The 26,271-nt window shown below is 37.3% G+C and overlaps 1 protein-coding gene across 1 annotated transcript in view; it reads left to right on the top strand.

Annotated features, from left to right (window-relative positions):
* The first annotated feature begins 10,491 nt into the window (after positions 1–10,491).
* The window catches only part of LOC141487799 (putative methyltransferase-like protein 24), an 88,349-nt gene continuing 72,569 nt past the window's right edge, over positions 10,492–26,271 (top strand). The window contains exon 1 of the mRNA XM_074187342.1: positions 10,492–11,190. Coding sequence (XP_074043443.1) covers positions 10,837–11,190 — 354 coding nt within the window. The 5' untranslated portion in view covers positions 10,492–10,836. The remainder of the gene's footprint in view (positions 11,191–26,271) is intronic.

Here is a 26,271-nt window from a genome sequence, read left to right as displayed (position 1 = left end):
AGATGAGCAGAACCAGAAAACCATTGTACACACAACAGCAACATGGTGGTGATGATCAACTTTGATGGACTTGCTCATTCCATCAGTGCAACAATCAGGTACAATTTGGGGTTATTTGCGATGGAGAATGCCATCTGTATCCAGAAAAAGAATTGTGGAGTTTAAACAAAGACCAAAGACTATTGCTTTCAATTTAGGGGGGAAAAAAACCATTATCTTATTATGTAATTTTGCTATCTCTTATACTTTATTTTTCTTCCTTAAGGATATGATTTCTCTCTCATCACGTTCAACTTAGATCAATGGAAGTGATGTGAAGACTAACAGACTGCCTTCTGTTGGGGTGGGGGGGAGGGAAGCAAGAATAGGGGGAAAAAGCACAAAACTCAAAATAAATAAAATTTTTCTTTTAAAAAAACTATACAAAAAAATTACCCCCCCCCCAAAAAAAAGGAAAAAAGAAAGATTCTGATTCCAGGTCAAGAACTCCATATACTTGGTTACTCCCTCTATAAACTGGGACAATAACATTGATCTTCCAGGATTATTGTGAGCATCAAAACAAATAATCTTTATAGAGTACTTTGCAAAATTTAAAGAATTAGATAAAAATGATTGTTGTTTTTTGCTGTTATTGAAAACTAAAAGACTGGTTTTCTCAGGTCAGCTGGAAGGAAGATTTTGAAACAGATGGCTCTCCATATAAAATACCTCAAATTAAACATTGGACTGTGATTAGATGGGGACTGTAATTGCTCTCTCACCCTCCCTCCCTCCCTCCCTTCTTCTCTCCCCCTCTCCTTCCCCCCCCCCCCATTCCAGGCTGCAAAACTGCATAGGAATTAAAGGTGATAGTTCAAACTGTGGCCTTTTACAAATAAACACGGTATGTTCAGACTCAAAGACAGAAAGAAATTAAGCCAGAAGTCCTAAAACAAATAAATAGACTGTGGGAATGTAAGAATTTCAAAAGGAATATGCTCCCCTTTCCCCCAGTAAATTCTGGACTTCTAGCCAGGAGTGTTTCCTGTGGTCTGATAATACTGTGGTCACTGTGGTGACTAAGGAAGGGTGGGAAAGAGGGAGATGGAAATATTTAGCAATACAATAGATTTTTCTGTATCTTTGCAGGACAGCAAGGATGTGTGTAATTGAGGAATTTTTAAAAATAAATTATTTTTATCACATCATAATCTTACAGAAGTTTTTTTTTTAATTACGAAACTGAAAGGTATAGATATCTCACTATGTCTCATGACATTGATTTTTAAAACAGCATTTTTCTCTAGGACATAATGTAGCCTAGCAGACTTTCTTTAAAAAAAGAGAGTTGTCTCTCACACAGATGTTGACATTTTTTTTGAGACTGGGTTTCCCTCTTTTGCCCAGACTGGAATTCAATCATAAGCTGTTTACTGAAATGTATTGGATTCAGTTCAAACCTGCTTGTGAGAACAAATAGTTAAATTTTCAGTTTGAGCATTTACACTTGGGTTATCAGCAAACAAGTCGGATCTTTATTACTTTTTGACTTCTATAGTTAATATCATGATAGAGACAATGCAAGTAATGTAGATTAACCTTAAAATGGGGAAGGGAAGGAAAAAAACTTTCTATTTAAAAAGAATAGCAAATTGTACACAGTAGATTTGTAATTTCATGGACAATCATCTTTTTTAAAAAATCATGCTATATTATAGCATATATTTTAGTATTTTTTCATATTTCCATAAATTAAAATAAAATAAGTAAAAATATTTTTGTATATATTGTTTTTGGACAATTGTTAAATATTTACCTGCATACCACTGGATGATCTAATTGGCATGGAAGATACAGCCTGTTCTGATTTTTCCAACCTGGTTTGCATTTCCATAGCCAGCCTGGGAGCCCTCTGCTCCTCCCAGGGGCTCACTATTATTGAACTACCAGACTTGGTGTGGCTATCAGAGCCACCTTTGCCGGCCTGCATCTTAGATCACTAGAATATAAGCAATCAAACAGCCTCAATCACTCAGGAGTGAAGACTACAAGTGTGGATCATCATACCAAACGATATTATTGGATTCTCTTAAAGATGTGACTTTGGAGAAAGCATAATATCATCCTAAAAATGTTCTGTGTTTAGAATCAGTAGAGACTTTGAGTTCTGCCATTATACACTCTAATTAGATGTGTGACCAATATCAAATCACTTAACTTTTCTGAGACTCGGTTTCTTCATCTGTAAAATGTGAATAAATACTATCTATAGTACTCATCTTCACTTATGAAGAGCAAATGAGATAATGTGTGTAAAGGAGGTCTGACAAATGAGAGCTATACCTTCCAAGACTACATCATGCCATGCCCACTACCTACCCTCATGGGAGAGACTGTGGAGTCTGCTTCTGCTGACATAATGACACGCAATAGAAGGGTTCTCGTTTCCTAATTCAGAGCATGTACAGATACTCTATTTCCATGTGAAGAGGAACATTTTGTCTGGTGGCTCAGTTGAAACTGTGAATACATTCAAAAGCATTAACCCCCAGAGTATTTCCTTTTCCCTCCCTGGCTGTGTTTCAGTGAAGTGGCAAGGACTCATAGTAAAGGAGTTATTTGTCTTTAGCTTCCCACCATCTTGTAGCCCATGAACACATGGTCCTACTGTTGCTTCTGTCTGTATTTTTTCTACTCTTAGCTATAAGAATATTGGAAATGAAGAGGATTTGACTCTGGGGAATCCAGCTTTTCAGGATGAGTAGGGGTGAGGATTCCCCAGAGAGTGTGTATATATATATATATATATATTATATATATAATATATATATATATATGTATATATACATATATATGTATATATGCATATATATGTATGTATGCATGCATATATATGTATATATATACATATATATGTATAGCTGTATAGCATTTCACAAACCTTAAAAGTTTTTCTTTTTCAGTTATTATTCTTATTTGTTCTATTTTGATAAGGTTAGAGGGTGGTCCAGTGAATAGAGTACTGGGCCTGGAGGTCAGGAAGACCTGAGTTCAAATCCAGCCTTAGAGACAGACTAGCTGTATGACTTTGGGCAAGTTGCTTAATATGTCTTCCTGTCTTCCTCAGTTTCTTCATTTATAAAATTGGTATAATAATAGCCCCTATCTCCCAGGATTGTAAGGATCAAATGAGACAATAATTTCAAAGTACTCAACACAATGTTTGGTATGTGCTGCGCTATTTGTTACTCAGTCATTTCAGTTGTGTCTGACTCTTCATGCTATTTGGGGTTTTCTTTCTTGTCAAAAGATACTGGGATAGTTTGCCATTTCCTTCTCTTCTGTGACCCCATTTTTCAGATGAGGAACTCAGGCAAATAAGGATTAATTAACTTGCCCAGGGTCACCCAATTAGTGTCTGAGGTCAGATTTGAACTCAGGTCTTCCTGACTCCAAGTCTATAGCTCTATTTACTGAATCATTATGTACCATTAAACATGTTAATTATTACTGCTATTAAATTGAGTTAGGACCTGTTGCCCTTCAATTATTTACCCATTTGTCTCCACTGGGCAACACAAAATAGGACAGGGGTACCAGATCATTGCCGGCTTGTTGAGGACCAAATGAGAGAATAAATAAAATTCTTTATAACCAGGAAATATTTCATATGTATAAGCTTATTATTATAAATCTTCCTCTCCTGACATCATCTCCCTATTAGTTTCATGATGTACTGGGTTTGAAGCTTACCTCTATATGAGACTTTGGGAAAGTAATTCCTTTCTTGGAGCAGTAATTTATCCATCTTCTGGCAAATAACCCTTGTAATAGCAACTTCACCAGTGGAAGATCAAGGAGCACCATATAATTCTAGGTTATTCTTCTTATTCCATTCATACCTTACATTTTCTTGCCTTCTATTCATACCTTCCTCTTGTTCAGTAGAATAGAAGTTCCCAGAAAGGGAATTACCTAAAGTAGCCATAGAAGTTTGAGAAGAGATGAGGTTAGGAAGAAACTGTAGTGAGTGGAATAGTGAGTGGATTCAAGAGGTATTAAATGATTTTCTTGCAGCATTGCCAGTTGAGGTAAGGCAGCATAAATGTGCAGTAGACCCAGTCATCATGGATCAATCAATAAATATTTTTTAAGTGACCTACCATGTGGTGCAGTGGTTAGAGGACTGGGCTTAAAGTCAGGAAGATTCATCTTCTTGAGTTCAAATTCAGTCTCAGATACTCACTAGATCACTAGAGGCAAAACACTTAGCCTTCTTTACCTGAGTTTTCTCATCTGTAAAATGAGCTGGAGAAGAAAATGACAAACCAGTTCTGTTTCTTTATCAAGAATACCCCATAGTGGACTTCCAGTCAAGATGGAGGCAGAGAAGACAGGAACAGTGCTAATCTCCTGATCTTCCCTCATAAATAATATGAAACAAACATCTTAACAGAAATCTTATCCACAACACTCAGAAAGAGAAACTAGGAGAAGAAGATCTACCTCAAGGTTTGTCCTCCAGGATTGTTGGGTGAGCTGGGCACAGAGGTCAGTCTCTACCAGGAGGACAGGACAGGGTCAGAGCCTGACAACTCAACTAGCCTGATCAGCCAGGCGCAGTGAGATCCTCGGATCCTGAAAGTGTAACGAGTATGATCAGAGACAGGGTGGGTGAGAGTCTGAGAGTTCCACTAGCCTGATTAGCAGTGCAGACTAGAGCCTGAAAGCCTAAAAGCGAGGCAAGCCTGATCGGCCAACTAGGGAGCAGAGGCATTGGTTATGGCATTGAAGGGCTGGAACTTGCCTGAAGAGCTGGAGGAGAGTTCCAGTGCAGAAATGGAGTAAGAGTTGCAGTACTTCATTTCAGCTGAAGCCTCTTCCCAGAACAAACACAATTACAGCCCACCTCTGTCCCAGGCATGTGAGTAGAAGACCTCCCTTAGCTGTGAATAGGAAGAGCAATTACCTTGCCCTAGGGAAAAATCCACCATTGATCAAAGATAAAAATACTCAACAGTTTCATCCACCTACTCCAAATTAAGCAAGAGGGCCTCAAATTAAGGTCACAGATGCTCCAGAGAAAGCCACCAACACAGCCTACTTGAAGTTACTAAACTCAGTGAGTAAAGCCTCTAGGGAATCTCACACCAAACCTCTGTGAACCAGCCCCCTTGCCAACATAAGGTCTTAGTAAAATGAAGAAAGGTCAGAAAAAGGGGGTCCATAGAAAAATTCCTAGAAGGAAAAGGACCCTAACTTAGAGAGACCTAGAACCTCTGAGGAGAATATGATCTGGTCTCCAGCACAGAAAGACTTCCTTTTTTTTTTTTTAGGTTTTTGCAAGGCAAACGGGGTTAAGTGGCTTGCCCAAGGCCACACAGCTAGGTAATTATTAAGTGTCTGAGACCGGATTTGAACCCAGGTACTCCTGACTCCAGGGCCGGTGCTTTATCCACTATGCCACCTAGCCACCCCTCACAGAAAGACTTCCGTGAAGAAATCAGGAAGGAGTTTAAAAATCAATTGGATTATTTGGGAGAGACAATTAACATTTTGCAACAAGGAAGCAAATCATTGGAAAATACAATTGGACAAATGCAAAAAGAAAATAATTCTTTCAAAACCTCAATTGTTCAAATGGAAAACTCTTTCAAAAATAGAATTGACCAATTGGGAAAGGAGTTGCAAAAGGAAAATGAATAAAATTCTTCTCTAAAAAAAAGATTGGAGTTGGTGGAAACTAATGACTTCATGAGACAGCAGGAGTCTTAAACAAAACCAAAAAAAGAAAAATAAAGAAAAATGTAAAATACCTCAATAAAACCACTGACCTTGAGAACCAATCAAAAAGGGACAACCTGAGAATTTTAAGTCTTCCTGAAAACATTGAAGAGAAAAAAAAACTTGGACTTAATATTATAGGATTTAGTGATGGAAAACTGCTCTGATATCATGGAATCAGAGGGCAAAATAATTATTGAAAGAATGCATTGATCCCTCTGGAAAGAGATCCTAAAATGAAAACACCATGGAATGCTGTGGCCAAATTCCAGATAAAAGAGAAAAACCTGCAAGCAGCCAGAAAGAAACAATTTAGATACCAAGGAGTCACAGTAAGGATTACACAGGACCTGGCTGCATCAACATTAAGGTATCAAAGGGCCTGGAATGAGATATTCTGAAGAGCAGGGGAGCTTGGAATGCAGCCAAGAATCCACTATCCAGCAAAACTGAACCTTTCTCTTCCAGGGGAAAAGATGGACATTTAACAAAATGGGAGACTTCCAACATTTCATGATGAAAAGACCAGAGCTTAATAGAAAAATTTGGACATCAAACAGGAGGTTCAACAGACACATGAAAAGGTTAAAAAGGGGGGGGGGGTAAAGAAAAAAACTGCTATACAATATGATGAAACTGGCTATATACCCATTTGGGAGAAAGGTTCTCATAACTCTTGAGAATTACAATTCTATCAGAGAGAACATACTTAGCCAGAAGTGATGGACACTCATGATTTTTTTGTGACTCAGATAGAATGATTTAAAAGCAACACCTCCTTAACAAGGGGGACAGCAAGGAGATGGGAAGAGGGAGGAGACTGAATGGGGTAAATCTCATTACATTAATGAGACCTAATGTAATAGAGGGGAAGAAGGGAAAAGCTGAGAACCACCTGAATCTTCCTCTCATCAGATTTGGCTTAAAGTTAACTTACACAAACACTCCGTTAAGAAATTTATCTTGCCTTTCAAGCATTAAATGGGGAAAAGGGGGGGGGAGAAAAAAGGGAAACTAACAGAAGGAAGGGAGGGAATATAGGGAAAAGAGAAAGGGAAAAGAAAGGGGAGGGGGTTTAACATTGGAGGGCAAACACACTAATAGTGGCAGTATCCAGAAGCAAAATACTGAGGAACGTGGATAAAGGGGAAAAGGGGGAAAAATACAGAGGGCAAGATAGCATGGGGGGGGCAATAAAGAGTTAGTAATTTGGTGCCGCTAGGTGGCACATTGGATAGAGCTCCTGCCCTGGAGTCAGGAGTACCTGAGTTCAAATCTGGCCTCAGATACTTAATAATTACCTACCTATGGGTCTTGGACAAGCCACTTTACCCCATTGCCTTGCAAAAAACCTAAAAAAAAATTTTTTTAAAGAGTTAGTAATTATAACTTTGAATGTGAATGAGATGAACTCTCCCTTACAATGTAAGCAAATAGAAGGATATGATTTCTCTCTCATCACATTCAACTTAGATCAATATATACCATGGAAACATTGTAAAGACTAACAGACTTCCTTCTGTGGGGGGGGAGGGAAGGAAGATGGGGGGGAATTGTAAAACTCAAAATAAATAAAATCTTTAAAAAAAAAGAAAACCCCAAAGGGGGTCATGAAGAATCAGAAATGACTAAAAACAACTAAATAACAACACCAAACACTTTAGTGAGCAGGGGAAGATTTCCAAAGAAATAGCTATCCAAATGGAAACAGCAACAAGGTAACCTGCTATTCTGGACTTGGTTGTTACCAACAAAGTTCCAGCTGAAACAATAGAAACAATAGGAGTTTTGGGGATAAGAGACAAATTTCACTATGGAGTTTATGACTATTGTTGTTTGACCTTCATTCTCAAAGAAGATCATGACATCAGGAAGGTGATGCCATGACCTGCAAGTATATTGGATTTTAGTGAGGGGGTGCTGTTCCCCTCTGAAATGAAAGTGGGCACTTATGGATCAGGATGACTGAGATGGCCCTAGATGTGAGGCACTCAGGTTTAAGTGACTTTCCCAAGGTCACACAGCTAGTGTCAAGTGTCTAAAATCACATTTGAATTCAGATCCTCCTGACTCCAGGACTGGTGCTTTATCAACTGTACCACCTAGTTGCTGATGAGGAGAAGAAAGTAGGCAAAGTGGTTTCCTATAGGAGACTTTCCATCTTTCCCCTTTTTCTTTGTATACCCTGAAGTCTAAAATGTACTTTTTTTCATTTCAGCCTGGTACTCTATCAAAATATGGTTTGAAAAAACTGCCATTTTCTACATGAGATCTTTCTTGAGCCTCCAGTTATATCACTCCCTTCCTTTTAAAATTGTTTTCTATACATACATATATATATATATACACATACATATATACATGCATACATCCACACACACACACATATATATATATATATATATTATATATATATATATAATATATATATAATATATATATATATATATATATATATTTCCTATGTTTTCTCATTTGTTATATACTCCTAGGAAAATAATAATGTTTGTCCTTCATTCTTGAAGACTGTGACTTCAGGAAGGTGTTGCCAAACATGAATTGGATTTGATTGAGGGGGTGCTGTGCTAAGTCACCAGACTCACTTTTTCCTCCATAGTCATCTGGATCTAGTGGCTAGATATGAATCAGAACAACTGGAGATGGCCTTGGATTTGAGGCAAGCAGGATTAAGTGACTTGCCCAAGGTCACACAGCTAGTATGTGCCCGAGGCTGGATTCAAACTCCTGTCCTCCTGACTCCAAGGCCAGTACTCTGTCCCACTGCATCATAAATAGAAGCTCACTGAAGGTAGATACTAGTTTAAATTTTTTTTCTTAGTATCTCCACAGACCACTCTAGTGCTGAATAAAATAAAATTAACTTGTTCTTTCTATCCTCCCCACCAGTAGTTCATGACCAAGATATTGAGTTAGTATGGGTTGGCTTCAGGAAGAGTTTAGAGATAGGGCCCTCTCATTTTGATTATTTTGTATGTAGAAAGTACAGTTATCCCTTCCCAATCATGGGGATTAGGCGCACAGCACCCTCATAAGCTAGAAAAGCTGTGAAAAATTTTTTGACCCTCCATTTAACCTAGAGAAGAAGTCGAACTTATTAAGGTATTAAAAGATTAAAATAAAAAAATAAAAAATAAAAAAGATTAAAATATGTTAATATTACACAATACTATACATATATTTTATGCACTTCTGAGCTTCTAAACTTTTTCTGTGACATCTGCTGGCCTTTGGTGTTATCTTCAGCTTCTGTGAATTCAAATTCCCATTTAATTTCTTATCTGCACCTTGGATATATAGAAACCTGCCTTGGGTTGATGTAGAAGGAATAATTAGACTGATTTTTTTTAAAGGAGAGGAAATTATAAACCTGAGCATGAGTTTGATCTAATTTTATGTTATATTTATTGGTTTGAGTTGAAAAGAAGTTCTTTGTTTGCCATCTGCACTACTGAAGGGAGGATCCACATGGAGGAGGTCATAGGTTCATTGAAATTTTTGTGGCATAAAATGCTTAACCAGAGCTTGTTTCCCAGAAGTAAATCTGGAGGTTTGCTTCTCATTTTTGTGCTTTCCTCATAATTTGGTTAATTGTTTTGTCCTTCATGATTTCTTTTGAAGAGCTGGGGGAAGGAGCTGGGGAATATGGTTAGATGGATCTGGACCTATGATCTCATCCATGTGTCACACACCTGGGCTAGAAACCAATAGCACAAGAACATGGATGTAAAGCTTAGAAGGGACTTCCTGTCATCTAATCCAACCTTTCATTTTAGACAGAAGGAAACTGAGGCTTAGGGACGTAAAGTTATTTGGCTAAATTCTTATTTACATGTGATGTTTGTCCTTCATTTTTGAAGAAATCTATGACATCAGGGGGGTGATGCCATAGCGAGTTAAGTGAATTAGATTTGAGAGAATGCTAAGTCATTTTCTCTTCTTGAGTCGGGTATGAAACAGGATGACTGAAGATGGCTCTTGATGTAAGGAAATCAGGGTTAAGTGCCTTGTCCAAGTCACACAGCCAGTAAGTGTCTGAGACAGAACTGGAACTCAGGTCCTCCTATCTTCAAGGCCGGAGCTCTTCTCACTGGACAGCTAGCTATTTATATGTAGTTAAGTTTCAGAGGCAGGAAGTAAATCCAGCTGTCTTCAAAGTTCATGATCTTTCCACTCTTAGATACAGACTAGTAGTTGATCTGTAATTCAGAGAATGGAAGAAGGCACTGAGAAGTTCCATGATTTGTCCAAGATTGCCTAGCCGGTATATTTGTCAGAGGTAGCATTTGAATCCAGAGCTTTCTGTCTTGAAGTTGGATTCTCTAGCCACTCCGTCATTCAGCTTCTCACTTTTCCCACAGCAATACCGGATCCAAATTACGAGTGTGACCTCTGAGTTCGCAGACATGTCTCTTTATCTCTAGCCTGATTTCGAGTGCTCCTCTCTCATCCCCCCAATTAAGAAGAGACCCAGGTAATCCTGGGGTGAGGGGCTTCAGGACAGTGTCCTGCAGCACCAGGGGCCATTCATTTCTCTCCCAGTCTGAGCGAAGACCCCCACTTGCTTTGCATCCCTGAACCTTCACTTCTCCCCCCACCTCGCCCCTCCCCGAAGCCGCACCCGCCTGCCCGCTAGCCCTCTGTCCATGCAGACCCAAGTTTGGAGCTGACCGCCTGGGCCTCTGGATAAAGCTATGCAAAGGCTCCCATTGCCCGTAGGGGAGGAAGGCGGGTCTGAGCTTGTGTCCCGTGCCGGCCGAGGGGAGTTTCCTAACTTTGCAGCCAGCGAGCTCGGGTTCCCTCTCCAGATCCCTCGTTTCCTCCCTCGCCCATCCCGGAGCTCCAGCCCTCTGCCCGCCTTGCCCTGTGGGCTCGCCTTGTCTGCCAAGGGAGAGAAGAAAGGATCCGGGAAGGGAAGGAGCGAGCTCGAGCAGTCCAGAATGAGGGCAGTCCCCGCTGCAGCGCTAGGTCCCAGGAGGGCGAGCTTCCCCTCTCCTCCAGCCGCCCGGCTCTGAGCGCCCCGCACAGCAGGGCCCAGTCCGGCTGGACAGGATGGCCAAGGAGAAACCGCTGTGGAGGCGCTGCGCCTTCCGCCTGTGCCTGCTCTCCGCCGCGCTCCTCTTCTGCCTGCAGCTCACCTTGCAGCTGAGGCGCTCCTGGGCTTCCAGGGACAGCCAAGAGCAGGCGGGGCGGCTCTCCAGTAGCTCTCCGGCCGGCTGGCCGCGTGCCCCTGCACTGCAGCAGCTGTTGCCAGGGGTGCACCCGCTTCCCGGGGTGCACCTGCCACCCGGACACTCCCGGCCCCCAGCTGCCAGCAGGAGGCAGGTGACCTACTTAAGGAGCAGCCGTCGAGACGGGGAGGCGGAGCTGGGCTGCTGCCCCCCAAGAGAGAGCACCCACAGAAAGGTCAGTGGCTGAGGAAAGGAGGGCAACTCTTCTTTTGGCTGGCGTTGGGGTAAATAACTTACCATGACTACAGAGAGAGAGAGAGAGAGAGAGAGAGAGACAGAGAGAGAGACAGAGAGACAGAGAGACAGAGAGAGATAGGCAGACAGAGACAGACACACACACACACACACACACACACACACACACACACACACACACACACACACAGACGCCTAACACCTGTATTTCTTCCTCAACCCAAGTTTGCTTTACTGCGGTGGTTTTCAAAGTGTGGTCCTGAGATCCTTTCAAGAAGTCGAACATATTTTCCTATTACTGAGATGTTATTTGCACAGTAGAATAAAATAACTGCCTGCCCCAAATATACTTCAACTGCCTGAGCTGCCAGCTCTACATATCATGTGAAAATCTGTGGCAGGATTTTCTTTATATGCTTCAATCAAAATACTAATCAGAATTGTTTGAATGTGGAAGCAAAGTAGAGAATTCATCTGTCCTCTATTTAGCCAGACATTAAAGAGATTTGCAAAAACCTGTAAAACAATGCCACCCTCTCACTAAATTTTTGTTTTTCATAAATTACTATTTATGATAACATGTAATGTATTATTATTTTATAATAAGTTAATATAGTAAATATTTATCAGTTTTAATTTTTATGGGGAGATATAACTCACATAAACAAAAGTTCTTTGGAGTCTGCAGTTATTTTTAATAGTATAAAAAGATCCTCCAATTTTTTTAAAGTGTTAAGGACTACTGAGACCAAAAAGTTTGAGAACTGTTAATCTACAGGTTGTCAAATTTCAGTTACAAACCTTGTCTGTTAAGGATATGAGGCGGGTTGAAGAGAATTTTGTTACATATAGTGAAAGAGCTGATTTTTCTCTTTAGCTCTCTCTCTCTCTCTCTCTCTCTCTCTCTCTCTCTCTCTCTCTCTCTCTCTCTCTCTCTCCCTCCCTCCCTCTCCTCTCCCTATCTCCTGTTGAAGCCCCAGACAAAGCTCCTGACTGTTTGAAAATCATGTTATGTGTCTGTTTGTGTGTGTGTGTGTGTGTGTGTGTGTGTGTGTGTGTGTGTGGTGATTGTGGAATGCACATTTTTTAAGAGGTTGTGCTAAGTGTTCCATTACCTCTTCTTCAGCTCAACCGTTTCCAACCTTCATAACAAGTATCTTTATCCCAAGCATTTGGGGGAGCATGTAAGTACAAAGTATTTTAGAAGTATGTAAATATTAAAAATATATCTTTAGAGATCATCTTTTGTCCAAAGAGAAAGAATACATATAGACATCACTAAGCAGGCATGGGATTTTTATAGGCTTAAGTTCTGAGTGCATTCTTCTTTTCTAGCAAGTTGTCTTGATTTTTAGAGTTTATTCAATGCATCCTGCTCAATCTCAAGGGAAAACACCATTTTTCATGAACTTCAATGGATCCATGATCTGGTCTAATTACATTGGTGCAATTTGCAATGCATCCACACCTTGTCCTAAATGATTCTTGACTCCATAAATAATTTGTCCAAAGAAATTCCTAAGGCAATGGAGGTTTATGTGGGTACATGTGTACCCACATGATTTGGGTACCAATGCAGTATGAGATGGCTTTGAAATCACAAGATCTGGCTTCAAATTCAAACTCTTGTCACTTTGAAATCTGATTCTGTTTTCTTCTTTTATTCCCCTAATCTTATATTTTCAGGATAACTTTTTACACTTTTTCTTGCTTATATATGCATTTGAGTTTCTCATATTTTAGTGTGAGCTCCCATGGATGTTTCAGGCCCACAATAGTGATTACTATTTATTGGAGAAAGGTCCAGGTCATCAGATTCCTGGAGCAGAGAGGATTGCACTCAGATTTGAGGATTGTCCGGTGGTGTGAACTTGCAAAAGAAAGAGGAAAGAGCGGAAGAGTTATAAGGGACAAAAAGAGGAATAAGATATAAGGAGTAGCATGGAGAGGTGAGTGAACTTAACCTCTGAGAATTATTAGGATGTTCCTGAGTTATTGTGCTCTGAAGAGGCAAACTGAGGACAACAGGGAGAGTGAAAGGTTAGCACATGGTATACTGTGTCCATGGCTTCCTTCAGTCAAGGAGTCCTGCTGCCTAGAGAGCCAAGCTCAGAATTTTAAGCAAATTCTATCCAGCTAAGAGTTTAAGAATTCTCCATGTTGTCTACTAAGAACACGTTAAGGAGAAAAGGGGATTAATTAAAATGTTCTTTTTCATTCACATTATAGAAGGTTGCATCTAATGGTATATAGAGAACTGGGAATAATTCTACTATTTCTTTTTATTGTTTTAAATGTCTTAAATGCTTTTGCTATTGGATTGGTAACTCTTTCATGGGCTTGTAATAGAGAATGCAATAGGATGAGGACTTGGGTCATGAATTGTGTAATTGCCAAATTGAGCTAGTTATACTGAACTAGTGTAAATTTGTTCAGAAATGGGATTCATAGGGAAGACAGAGATCTACCTATTATAGTTGCAAATCATCTTTGGAAATATGCTGTACCCTCCTCATGTCTATGATGACTGTCTCCATTGCTTTTTGTATCACTAGCAATTTTATTTGGAGTGCATACTTATGAAATATAAGTTGTACTTTGATCTGTGGATTTCATATTCAGTTTCTGCTAATCCAGGAGGCGTATTATTACTTTGAGGTTTCATAAATGAAAGTTTATGTAGAAAGAAATACTATATTTGAATATTCAAATTCTTGATGATCTAAGGAACTGCAAGAAAATATGAATGAAGTTTTTTTTTCATGGAAAGAATAGTATTCATACTAATCTCTTGAGCTTACCTAGCATAGTGTCTAGAATTGAATAGAGATTTGGGCACATTAACATAGAGCCAATCAAGAATATTTTGTTTTTCACCTAACTCTCTTAAAAAAGTTTGTTACCTCTGGCCCAAGAGTTATGACTAAATTGGAATGACTCATAAGAGAGCTATCTCTTGCTCAAAATATCTGCCATTTGGCTTTCAAAACTTAACTCTTGTACTACATTCTTCCCTCTGAGAGTACCTCTTGTTTATTGGATATATAGCTTGTGTGTACATAGCTTATTTATTGGTCTCTTCCATTTATTTTATTGGTCTCTTCTATTATATTGTGGGTTCTTGGAAGGCAGAAATGGTTTATTTTTACCATTTTTGGTATCCTAGCACTTAGCACAGTTCCTACCACAAAATAAGTCCTTAATAAATGCTTGTTAACTTCTGATCATGCACCTGTACTGTAATGACCCTGGTTTATTCTTTTCTGACCATATATTTGACCTGTTGTCTTTGTAACTGAAATAGGCATTTTAAAGAAGGCTTAACATAGGGCTGAAGTACTACTATGGGTAATACAAATTCTTTTTAAAATTTATTTATCTATCTATTTATTTATTTATTTATTTGAGGCAATAAGGTTAAGTGGCTTGCCCAAGGTCATACAGCTAGGCAATTATTAAGTATCTGAGGCCAGATTTAAACTCAGTTACTCCTGCTTCCAGGGCTGGTGCTCTATTCACTGCACCACCCAGCTGGCCCCTACATATTCTTATTAATTGGATCTCTGAGGAGTAATCTAGCTGCCTTGGCCTTCATTGATTCAGTTCAACTCAGCCTGGTAAAGCTGAAAGTGTGCCAGCTCTGGAATCGGAGGCCCTGGTTCAATTCCAGGCTCTTCTATTTACTGTTTATGTCACCTTGGGTAATTCACTATTGTACTATAAAATATACTACAAAATACTTATAAAGTGCCTACTACATGCAAGACAATGATGGTTGATACCAAGGATGTGCCTGTTTTCATGGACATAATGTCAAGTAGGAGAATCAAGGTATATACACAAGTAATCATCAAAATATATTGAGAGAAATATAAAGTATGATATTATTTCAGCACCTGGTATACTTTAGGTGCTTAATAAATGTCTACTAAATGATTGATTTTCAGGTGAGGGATCAGTTTTGTGGATTAAGAAAACCTTTTAAGCACATTTCAGATGTCATCTTTTTCTACAAATCTCATGTCTCACTCTTCCTATAACTCCTACTAGTTGAAAATGATCTTAACCTCTTCATGTTCTAAGATTGCATTATCTGGTTCCTGGCTTTATCCTTGTCACAATCTAACTTTTATACCTATAGCTGTGGACATGTTGTAGTTCCTTATGAGACTGTAATGCAGGAGCTATAACCTTTTTTTTTTCAATCCCTTTGTATGCATGTAGTTAAATACTTCAGAAATGCTTGTTTTTGAGTTGAATGGAGCTGAATGGAGGTGACATTTGAGCTGGGTCTTAATTAATAGGAATTTACTACCAAGAGTGGAACTATTTCTGAGGGATGTGAAATACTTTCCAGATAGAGGGAAGAACTTAAATGCCCCAGGCCTTAAGCTCTCTCAATAATATCGCCATTCTTTCTTCATTAATTTCTTGGCTTACACCCAACACCAACTTTTTTCCACCTTCCCTTATTCATAGATGTTGCTATTGTTCAGTTGTTTCAGTTGTGTCCAACTCTTTTTGATGCCATCTGGGGTTTTCTTGGCAAAGATACTAGACTGATTTACTATTTCCTTTTCCAGATCATTTTACAGCTGAAGAAACTGAGGCAAAAGGATTAAGTGACTTGGGTAACACAACTAGTCAGTTCTGAGGCTGTATTTTAACTCAGGAAGTTGAAGCTTCTGGATTCCAGACTCAGCACATCATTCACTACTCCACTTTAAGGATGACCAGCTTACAGTTCATTTTAATAAGGAAGGTAGCACTATACCAAGGAAGGAACAATGAAATTGGAAATAGGGGATCTGAGTTAAAATCTCAGCTCTCATTTATACAACCTTTATGATCTTAGGCAAGTCTAGACCCAAGTTTGTTCATCTTTACAATGATGGAGTTAGATTAAGTGACTGCTGAGGTTACTCTGGTCTAGGTCTATAAGATCTTATGATCTTATAAGTTGGTTTTTGCATTATTAATAGCTAACTTTTATTCTTGCATTCTAGGTCTGAATTTTTCTTTGATTACATGGAGAATTTTGTCTTGGGTTACACTAACCAATCCATGCTAACATATTTGTGTGTGTGTGTGTGTGTGTGTGTGTGTGTGTGTGTGTGAGAGAGAGAGAGAGAGAGAGAGAGAGAGAGAGAGAGAGAGAGAGCAGGGTGGAAGAGAGGGAGGGTGGATGTGGCTGTTCCTAAGCTTAAGACACTCTATGGGTCTTAATTCCTATAAGTAGAACTCATGGGCCCCCAAGAGTGTGTTAGTGGGGCAAAATTAGCTCCAAGAAAAGGCATTTATTTTGTTTGGGAGGGTACTTCTGGGAATTCTTTATTTATTCTTTATTTTTTATTTTTTTCATTCATATGCAAATATATATTTTTAAGATACAAAATTTCCTTCCACCATCCTTTTCCATCCCACCCCCTCAGTGATTAACAGTCAGGTTACCATTTTTTTTCATTTTAAAGACTTTATTTATTTCGAGTTTTCCAATTTCCCCCCCCCTAAACTTACTTCTGTCCATCTACCCCCCCCCCACAGAAGGCAATTTGCCAGTCTTTAAATTGTTTCCATGTTATATGTTGATCCAAATTGAATGTGATGAGAGAGGAATCATATCATTAAGGAAGAAAAATAAAGTATAAGAGATAGCAAGATTACAGAATAAGATACAGATGGTATTCTCTTCTCAGATTGCCCCAAATTGTCCCTGATTGTTGTACTGATGCAATGGGCAAGTCCATGAAGGTTGATCATCACCCCCATGTTGCTGTTAGGGTGTACAATGTTTTTCTGGTTCTGCTCATTTTGCTCAGCATCAGTTCCTGCAAATCCCTCCAGGATTCCCTGAATTCCCATTCCTCCTGGTTTCTAATAGAACAATAGTGTTCCATGACATACATATACCAGTTTGTTAAGCCATTCCCCAATTGAAGGACATTTACTTGATTTCCAATTCATGGCCACCACAAACAGGGCTGCTATGAATATTTTTGTACAAGTGATGTTTTTACCCTTTTTCATAATCTCTTCAGGGTATAGACCTAGTAGTGGTATTGCTGGATCAAAGGGTATGCATATTTTCATTGACCTTTGGACATAATTCCAAATTGCTCTCCAGAAAGGTTGGATGAGTTCACAGCTCCACCAATAATGTATACTAGTATCCCAGATTTCCCACATCCCTTCCAACATTGATCATTGTCCTTTCTGGTCATATTGGCCAGTCTGAGAGGTGTTAGGTGGAACCTCAGAAATGCTTTAATTTGCATTTCTCTAATAAATAGTCATTTAGATCAAATTTTCGTATGACTGTGGATCACTTTGATTTCCTCATCTGTAAATTACCTTTGCATATCCTTTGAACATTTGTCAATTGGGGAATGACTTGCTTTTTAAAAAAAAATTGACTATTCTCTGTATTTTAGAAATGAGTCCTTTGTCAGAAATATTAGTTGTAAAGATTGTTTCCCAGTTTACTACATTTCTTTTGATCTTGGTTACAGTGGTTTTGTCTGTGCAAAAGCTTTTTAATTTAATGTAATCAAAATCATCTAGTTTGTTTTCAGTGATATTCTCCATCTCTTGTTTATTGGATATATAGCTTGTATGTACATAGCTTATTTATGGGTCTCTTCCATTTATTTTATTGGTCTCTTCTATTACATTGTGGGTTCTTGGAAGGCATAAATGGGTTATTTTTTGCCATTTTGGGTATCCTAGCACTTAGCACAGTTCCTACCACAAAATAAGTCCTTAATAAATGCTTGTTAACTTCTGATCATGCACCTGTACTGTAATGACCCTGGTTTATTCTTTTCTGACCATATATTTGGTCATAAACTGCTTACCTTTCCATAGATCTGACAGGTAAATAACTCCTTGATCTTCTAGTTTGCTTATAATATTTTTTGTGTCTAAATCCTGTATCCATTTGGATCTTATCTTGGTATAGGGTGTGAGGTTTTGGTCTAACCTAAGTTTCTTAGCAGTTTTTATCGAAGAGAGAGTTTTTATTGCAATAGCTGGACTCTTTGGGTTTATCAAACAGCAGATTACTATAATCATTTCCTGCTATTGTACCTAGTCTATTCCACTGATTCACGACTCTATTTCTTAGCCAATACCAGACAGTTTTGAGGACTGGTGCTTTATAATTTTAGAACTGGTAAGGCTAAGCCGCCTTCATTTGCAATTTTTTTTATTGAATCCCTGGAAATTCTTGACTTTTTATTTCTCCATATGAATTTACTTACAACTTTTGCTAACTTATTAAAGTAATTTTTTGAATTTTGATTGGTAGGGCACTAAAAAGGTAGTTTAGTTTGGGTAGAATTGTCATTTTTATTATCTTAGCTCAACCTATCCAGGAGCAGTTGATGTGTGCCCAGTTATTTAAATCTTATTTGTGTGAGAAGTGTTTTGTAATTGTTTTCAAAAAGTTTCTGAGTCTGCCTTGGCAGGTAGACTCCCAGGTATTTTGTATTGTCTGAGATTACTTTGAATGAGATTTCTCTTTTTAGCTCTTTCTGCTTCATCTTGCTAGTTATATATAGAAATGTTGAGGATTTATGAGAGCTTATTTTATATTCTGCTACTTTGCTAAAGTTGCTGATTATTTCTAGCTGTTTTTTAGATGATTTTTTTGGGATTCTCTAGCTATACCATCATGTCATCTGCAAAGAGAGTTTTGTCTCTTCCTTCCCAATTCTAATTCTTGAATTGAATTGAAGATTCACAGTGGAATATGATCCATCTAGTGTTAAAAGTTAAAAAAAAGAAAAAGTTTAAAAAAAAGTTAAAAGTTAAAAAAAGAAAGTATAACCTACTGGGAACTCTTTTGTCTTTGAGAATGTGCTGCTGCAAAGGAGCGGGGTGGGGGCTGTATGGTATAAAGAAGAGAATGCATTGGTCCAAGCCTTGGCTTCTGATACATGTGGACCCCAGGAAAATTCATTTAAGATCCTTAGTCCCCCAGGCAACTCTATGAATATAAATTACCACAATTTGCAAATGTTTATTACTGGAGATAGATTACTCACTGGGTGTTCCCTATATCAATGATAGGTAGATCACTTAGTACTGACAGTGAAGGAAAGTTAATAATACCAAAGCTGGGAAAAGAGAGATGATCTAAGTCCACTTGTTCCATATAAACAGTCTATTTTGAGAGTGGTATTTTTATCTTTACATTATTGTTTTTCTGTTCTATGTGATCTTATTTGGGGTTTTCTTGGTAAAGATTCTAGAGTGGTTTTCCATTTCCTTCTCCAGGTCATTTTGCAGATGAGGAAACTGAGGCAAGCATGATTAAGTGATGTGCCCAGGGTCACACAGCTAGTAACTGTCTGAGACTAGATATGACCTCAGTAAGTTGACTCTTTTGACTCCCCATCTGGTGCTCTATCTATCTATAGGTTCCCCTTTTGCTTTATTGGCTGATTTGAAGAGTCACAAGGTTAATAACATAAGATTTTTATTAGAGGTTCTGAGCAAAATTTTAAAGAATCTAAAGCCAACCCTGAAAAATATTTATTTAGTTGTGAAATCTGCAAACATTAAAACAATTAAACTACAATTGTTCAAACCCTTTCCAGTTCACAAAAAAGGTTAATGTCCTTTTGACAGATAAGTTAAGGAATTGTAGTCTAACCTCTGCTACCTTTCTAGATTATTAAGAATACTTTTTAGAGTACAGATAAGTCTTAATTACTTAAACTCTCCTTACCTTTGGTTTTTCATGTGTGAAATGAATGAAGAGCTATAATGATAAAGCAGACAGGACAGACATTCAAGAGAGTGGTACATTCTTTTGCTTAGAGTTCTGAGACTGATGACAGGGAAATTGGTGGTGCCGCCATAATGATGAGAGTTCTTTTGAAAGTGAAAAACTCATGACTAACCCTGGAGTTATAAAAGCTAAGGATTTTTATTTTATTTTACAAGCCTGAAAAGTTCACAAAAACAACATAGTCCTGACTTTAGTTACAAGCCCAGAAACAACAAAGAAAAGAACTTAGAGGAAAGAAGAGAGAAGGAAATGGTAGAGGAGAACTGAGGCCATATAGCTCCAAAGACAACAGCTGGGAGCACATGGTTCTAGCTTAGAGAGAGAAAGTGGATATCCTGCAAAGAAGAAAAGAGAGAAAAAAGAGAGAGGTAAGATGTTTCTTAAGTTAACTTTAAGCCAAGTCTGATGAGAGGAATATTTAGGTGTTTCTCTTCTCCCTCCCTTCTTCCCCTGTATTACAATGGGTATTTTGTACCTCTTAATGTATTTCTGTTAAGATGTTTGTTTCATATTATATATGAGGGAAGATCAGGAGACTTGAACTGTGCCTATCTTCTCTCCGCCATCTTGGCCACAAGTCCCAGGTTATCATTGTATATACAAATTTTTAATAGACATGTTTTATAGTTTAAAGAAAAGAGATACATAAGAGATAATTTTTATAAAGCATTCATCAGATTCTGAAGGGTTTTTAAATTTGTTTTGTTTAGTTTTTCTTCCTCTGAATGGGAATAACATTGCCCATTGCCAGTCTAATATGGTTGTCCTACGCTTTCTGAACTGCTGAGAGGAGCTGCATTCAGTAAGGTTGATCATCTCACAGTATTGTTGTTAATGTGAACATTGTTCTCTTGGTTCTGTTCTCTTCACTCAGCATCATATCCTATAATGCATTCCATGTTTCCCTAGAGTCTGTCCCATTTATGATTTCTTATAGAACAAAAATATGCCATGGTATTCATGCACCATAATTCATTTAGCCATTCCCAAGTTTACGGGCATCCCCTCAATTTCTAGTTCTTTGACACTACAAAAAGAGCTGCTAGTTTGGAATTATACCCCCAAAGGCAAGAAAAATGTGTGTACCCTTGATCAAGCAATACCACTACTGGGTCTATACCCTGAAGAGATGATAAAAAAGGATTAAAGCATCACCTGTACAAAAACATACATAGCAGCTCTGTTTGTGGTGGCAAAGAATTGGAAATTGAGGGGTTTCCCACCCAATTGGGGAATGATTTAATAAACTGTGGTATATGTATGTGATGGAACACTATTGTTCTATTAGAAATCAGAAGGGATGGGAATTCAGGGAAGCCTGGAAGGATTTGCATGAACTGATGTTGAGCGAGATGAGCAGAATCAGAAGAACATTGTACACCCTAACAGCAACATGGGAGTGATGATCGACATTAATGGACTTGCTCATACCAACAGCACAACAATCAGGCACAATGTTTAGGGTATCTGCGATGGAGAATGTCATCTGTATCCTGAGAAAGAATTGTGGAGTTTGATCAAAGACCAAAGACCTTTAATTAAAAAAAAGTTATCTTATTTAATTCTGCTATATCTCATACTTTAAGTTTCTTCCTTAAGGATATGATTTCTCTCTCATATTCAACTTAGGATCAATGCATACCATGGAAACAATGTAAAGACTAACAGACTACCTTTTGTGTGGGTGGGGGGGAGGGAAGCAGGATTGGGGGGAAAATTGTGAAATTCAAAATAAATAAAATCTTTCAAAAAAAACCCAAAAGAGCTGATGTGAATATTTTCGAACATATGGGACTTCTATTTTTCTATGATTTTTTTTCTGGATATAGGCCTAGAATTGAAATTTCTGCATCAAAGGGAATGAATATTTTTATTGCTCTTTGGGCAAAGTTCCATATTGCTCTCCAGAATGGGATTGGATCTGTTCACAACTCCAGCAGCAATGCATTAATGTCCCAGTCCCTCCCACAACCTCTCCCAACATTGATCATTTTCCCTTTTTCTCATCTTGGCCAATCTGATAGGTATGAAGTGATACCTCATAGTTATTTTAATTTGTATTTCTCTAATCAATAAAGGGCTTGGAGCATTTTTTTCATGTGATTGTATATAGCTTTAATTTTTTCATTTGAAATCTGTCCTCTTCATATCCTTTGATCATTTATCAATTGGGGAATGACTTGTAACCTTCTAAATTTGATGCAATTCTCTATGTATTTTAGAAATGAAACCTTTATCAGAACTCCTTGTTGTGAAGTTTTGTTCTCCAACTTTCCTTCTAATTTTGGCAGCATTGATTTTATTAGTGCAAAAAAACTTAGTGATTTAATTTGGTCAAAATCATTGATTCTGCAGTTTATAATGTACTCTAATTTCTTATTTGGGTCATAAATTTAACCCCCTTTCCATAGATCTAATAGATAATTTCATGGTCTATTAATTTATCTATGGTATCGCCCTTTATGTCTTAATTCTGTACCATTTTGACATTATTTTGGTATAGGGTGTGAGACATGGTTCTATGCCTAGTTTTTGCATGCTATTTTCCAGTTTTTGTCAAATAGTGAGTTCTTCTCCCAGAAGCTGATGTCTTTGGATTTGTCAAACAGTAGATTGCTCTAGTCATTTACTGCAATTTCTTTTGAAACTATCATAATCCATTGATCCATTACTCTATTTTTTAACCCAGTACAAGGCAGTTTTGATGACTGCCACTTTATAGTATAGTTTTAGATCTTGTAGGACTAGGCCACCTTCCTTTATGGTTTTTTTCATCAGTTCCATTGCTATTCTTGGCCTTTTGCTGCTCCAGATGAATTTTGTTGCAATTTTTTCTAGTTCAGTAAAATAGTCATTTGGGAGTTTGATTGGTATGGCACTGAATAATTTATTTTGGGTAGAATTTTCATTTTCATTATATTAGCTCCACCTAACCATGAGAAATTGACATTTTCCCCAATTATTTAGATATGACTTTATTTGGGTGAGAAGTGCTTTATAATTGTGTTCATACAGTTTCTGGGTTTGTTTTTGGAGATAGATTCCCAAGTATTTAATGCTGTCTATAGTTACTTGTAATGGAATTTCTATTTCTATCTCTTGCTTTTGGGCTTTGTTGTTCATATATAGAAAGGCTGGTTATTTATATAGGTTTATTTTTAAATCCCGCTACTTTGTTGAATTAGTTAATTGTTTCAAGGGATTTTTTAGATGATTTTCTCAGGTTCTCTAAATATAGCATCATATTATCTGAAGAGAGTGAAAGGTTTGTTTCCTCATTGCCAATTCTGATTCCTTCAGTTTCTTTTTCTTCTGTTATTGCTACAGCTGGCATTTCTAATACTATAATGAATAATAATGGTGATAATGGGCATCCTTGTTTCACCCCCTGATTTTATTATAAATGCTCTGAGTTTATTCCCATTATACATAATATTTGTTTTATGGTATTAGATAGATATTATTTATTGTTTTAAGGAAAAACTCCATTTATTCCTAAATTTTCTAGCATTTTTAATAGGAATGGTTGTTGTATTTTATCAAAGGCTTTTTCAGCATCTATTAAAATAATCATATGATTTCTGTTGGTTTTTTCTATTGATATGTTCAATTATGTTGGAGTGTTTTCCTAATATTGAACCATCTCTGTGTGGTATAAATCCTACCTGTTCATGTTGTATTATCCTAGTAATAACTTGCTCTAGTTTCATTGCTAAGATTATATTTAACATTTTTACATCAATATTTATTGGGAGGATTGGACTATAATTTTCTTTGTCTATTTTGATTCTTACTGGTTTAAAGTATTAGCACCATGTTGATGCCATAAAAGGAGTTTGACAGAACTCCTTCTTCTCCTATTTTTTAAAATAGTTTATGTAGAATAGGAATTAATTGTTCCTTAAATGTTTGGTACAATTCATTTGTAAATCCATCTGGAACTGGAGACTTTTTCTTAGAGAGTTTATTGATGGTTTCTTCAATTCTTTTTTTTTTGAAATCAGGTTAAGTAATTTATTTCCTCTTCTGTTAATCTGGGTAAGCTCATATTTTTATAAATATTTGTCCATTTCACTCAGATTATCCAATTTATTGGTATACAGTTTGGCAAAGTAGGTTTGAATTATCTCTTTAATTTCTTCCTCATTGGCAGTTAGTTCACCCTTTTCATTTTTGATGCTGGCAATTTGATTATCTTCTTTCTTTTTTAAAATTATATTAACCAAAGTTTTATCTATTTTACTGACTTTTCCATAAAACCAAACTCTTAGTTTTATTTATGAGACCAATTATTTTCTTGCTTACAATTTTATTGATTTCTCCCATGATGTTCAGGATTTCTAATTTGGTATTTAATTGGGGATCTTCAATTTGCTCTTTTTCTAGATTTTTTATTTCCATACCCAATTCATTGATCTCTTCTTTCTCTATATTATTCATATAGGCATTTAGCAATATAAAGTTTCCTCTCAAAACTGCCTTGGCTGCATGCCATAAATTTTGGTATAGTGTCTGATTAGTGTTATTTTCTTGGATACTATTATTGATCCACCCATTTGATCCACCCATTCTTTAAGATAAAGTTACTTAATTTCCAATTATCTTTCCATGACCATATATTACATGTAACTTTTATTGCATCATGGTTGGATGAGTGTTTATTTATTATTTCTGTCTTTCTGCATTTGATTATAAGGTTTTTGTGCCCTGGTACATGGTCAGTTTTGGTATAAGTGCCATGAACTACTGAGAAAAAGGTATATTCTTTTCTTTCCCCCTTTAAGTTTTCTCAAGAGATTTATCATATTTAAGTTTTCTAAGATTTTATTCACTTTCTTATCTTCCTTTATCTTTATTTTGTGGTTATATTTATCTAGTTCTGAGAGAGGGAGGTTGAGGTCCTCCTTTATTGAAGTTTTGCTGTCTATGTCTCCTTGTAATTCACTCAGCTTTTCCTCTAGGAATTTGGATGTTTAGTATGTTTAGTTAGGATATAGCTTCATTACCAATGGCACCTTTTAAGAAGATGTAGTTTCCTTCCTTATCCCTTTTAATGAGATCAATTTTTGCTTTTACTTTATCTGAGATCAGGATCATTACTCCTAATTTTTTTTACTTCAGCTGAGTTATAATATATTTTGCTCCAACCTTTTACCTTTACCCTGAGTGTATCTCTCTGCTTCAAAGGTGTTTCTTGTAAACAAAATATTGTAGGATTCTGGTTTTTAATCCATTCTGCTTATCCACTTCTGTTTTATGGTATAGCTCACTCCTTTCACATTTACAGTTAAGATTACTAATTATGTATTTCCCTTTATGCTGTCTTTCTCCATTTATATTTTTCTTTTTCCTTTCCTCTTATTTCCTCTCATCAAATTTTACTCCCCTTTCCCTTTGACTTTTCTTTTAAAATTTAACTTCCAGTTTATTTTCACTTATATCTTCACCTTTGCCTTCCCTTTTATCAGTCCTTTCTTCCCTTATTTTTCCCTTTTCCTATCCACACCTTCCCTATAGATTAGGATAGATTTTTAAATCCAAGTGGGAATATATCTTATTCACTCTCTGGACCAAATCTCTTGATTAGAATTTACTCAGTGTTCACACTCTCTCTTCTTTCCCTCTAAAATTATAAATCTTTGTGCCTCTTCAAATGATATTTTTTATCACTCTAGTACTATTAATCAGATATCATCAATCGCAGTTTGATTATTTGATTGCTTGATAAGCCCATATTGTTATTAAAGTATTAAAGTATCATCATCTAGGTGGTGCAGGGATAGAGCTGGCCCTGGAGTTAGGAAGACCTGAGTCTGATTGCTTGATTCCTTGATAAGCAGCATGTCTCAAATTGTATCAGTTTATATTTATATTCATTTTTTACCTTATCCCCTTTTCAAGTACCTTCCAAGGGCAAACAATCCTCCTCAAGAGCCAAGGTATCATCCAAAACCAAACCATTTCTTGAACTATTTGTGCCCCTCCTGCAGGCCTATTTTCTCTCACACTTTACCCGCCACTTCCCTTCCCAGGGTATTTACCACCTGTTAAGTGAAGCTTGGATTAATTCAAACCCTGATCTAATTAACTACAAGAATATTAAAGGGCTCTTCATACTGGGAGGATCTGAAGGTCTTACCTGAGAACTTTAAAATGATTTTATGTTAGGGTATTCAAGACTGCCCAGCTTTTGATGCCCTCAATAGTCAAAGTTTAAACTTTGTCAGCACAGAAAAGTTAAAGCAGGTCAAAGGAAAATGAGGCACT

The sequence above is a fragment of the Macrotis lagotis genome, chromosome 5 (genome assembly GCF_037893015.1).
Source record: "Macrotis lagotis isolate mMagLag1 chromosome 5, bilby.v1.9.chrom.fasta, whole genome shotgun sequence".
NCBI classification, from domain to species: domain Eukaryota; kingdom Metazoa; phylum Chordata; class Mammalia; order Peramelemorphia; family Peramelidae; genus Macrotis; species Macrotis lagotis.
Note: the sequence above shows the minus strand (reverse complement) of the source record. Positions and strands in the feature narration are given on the sequence as shown.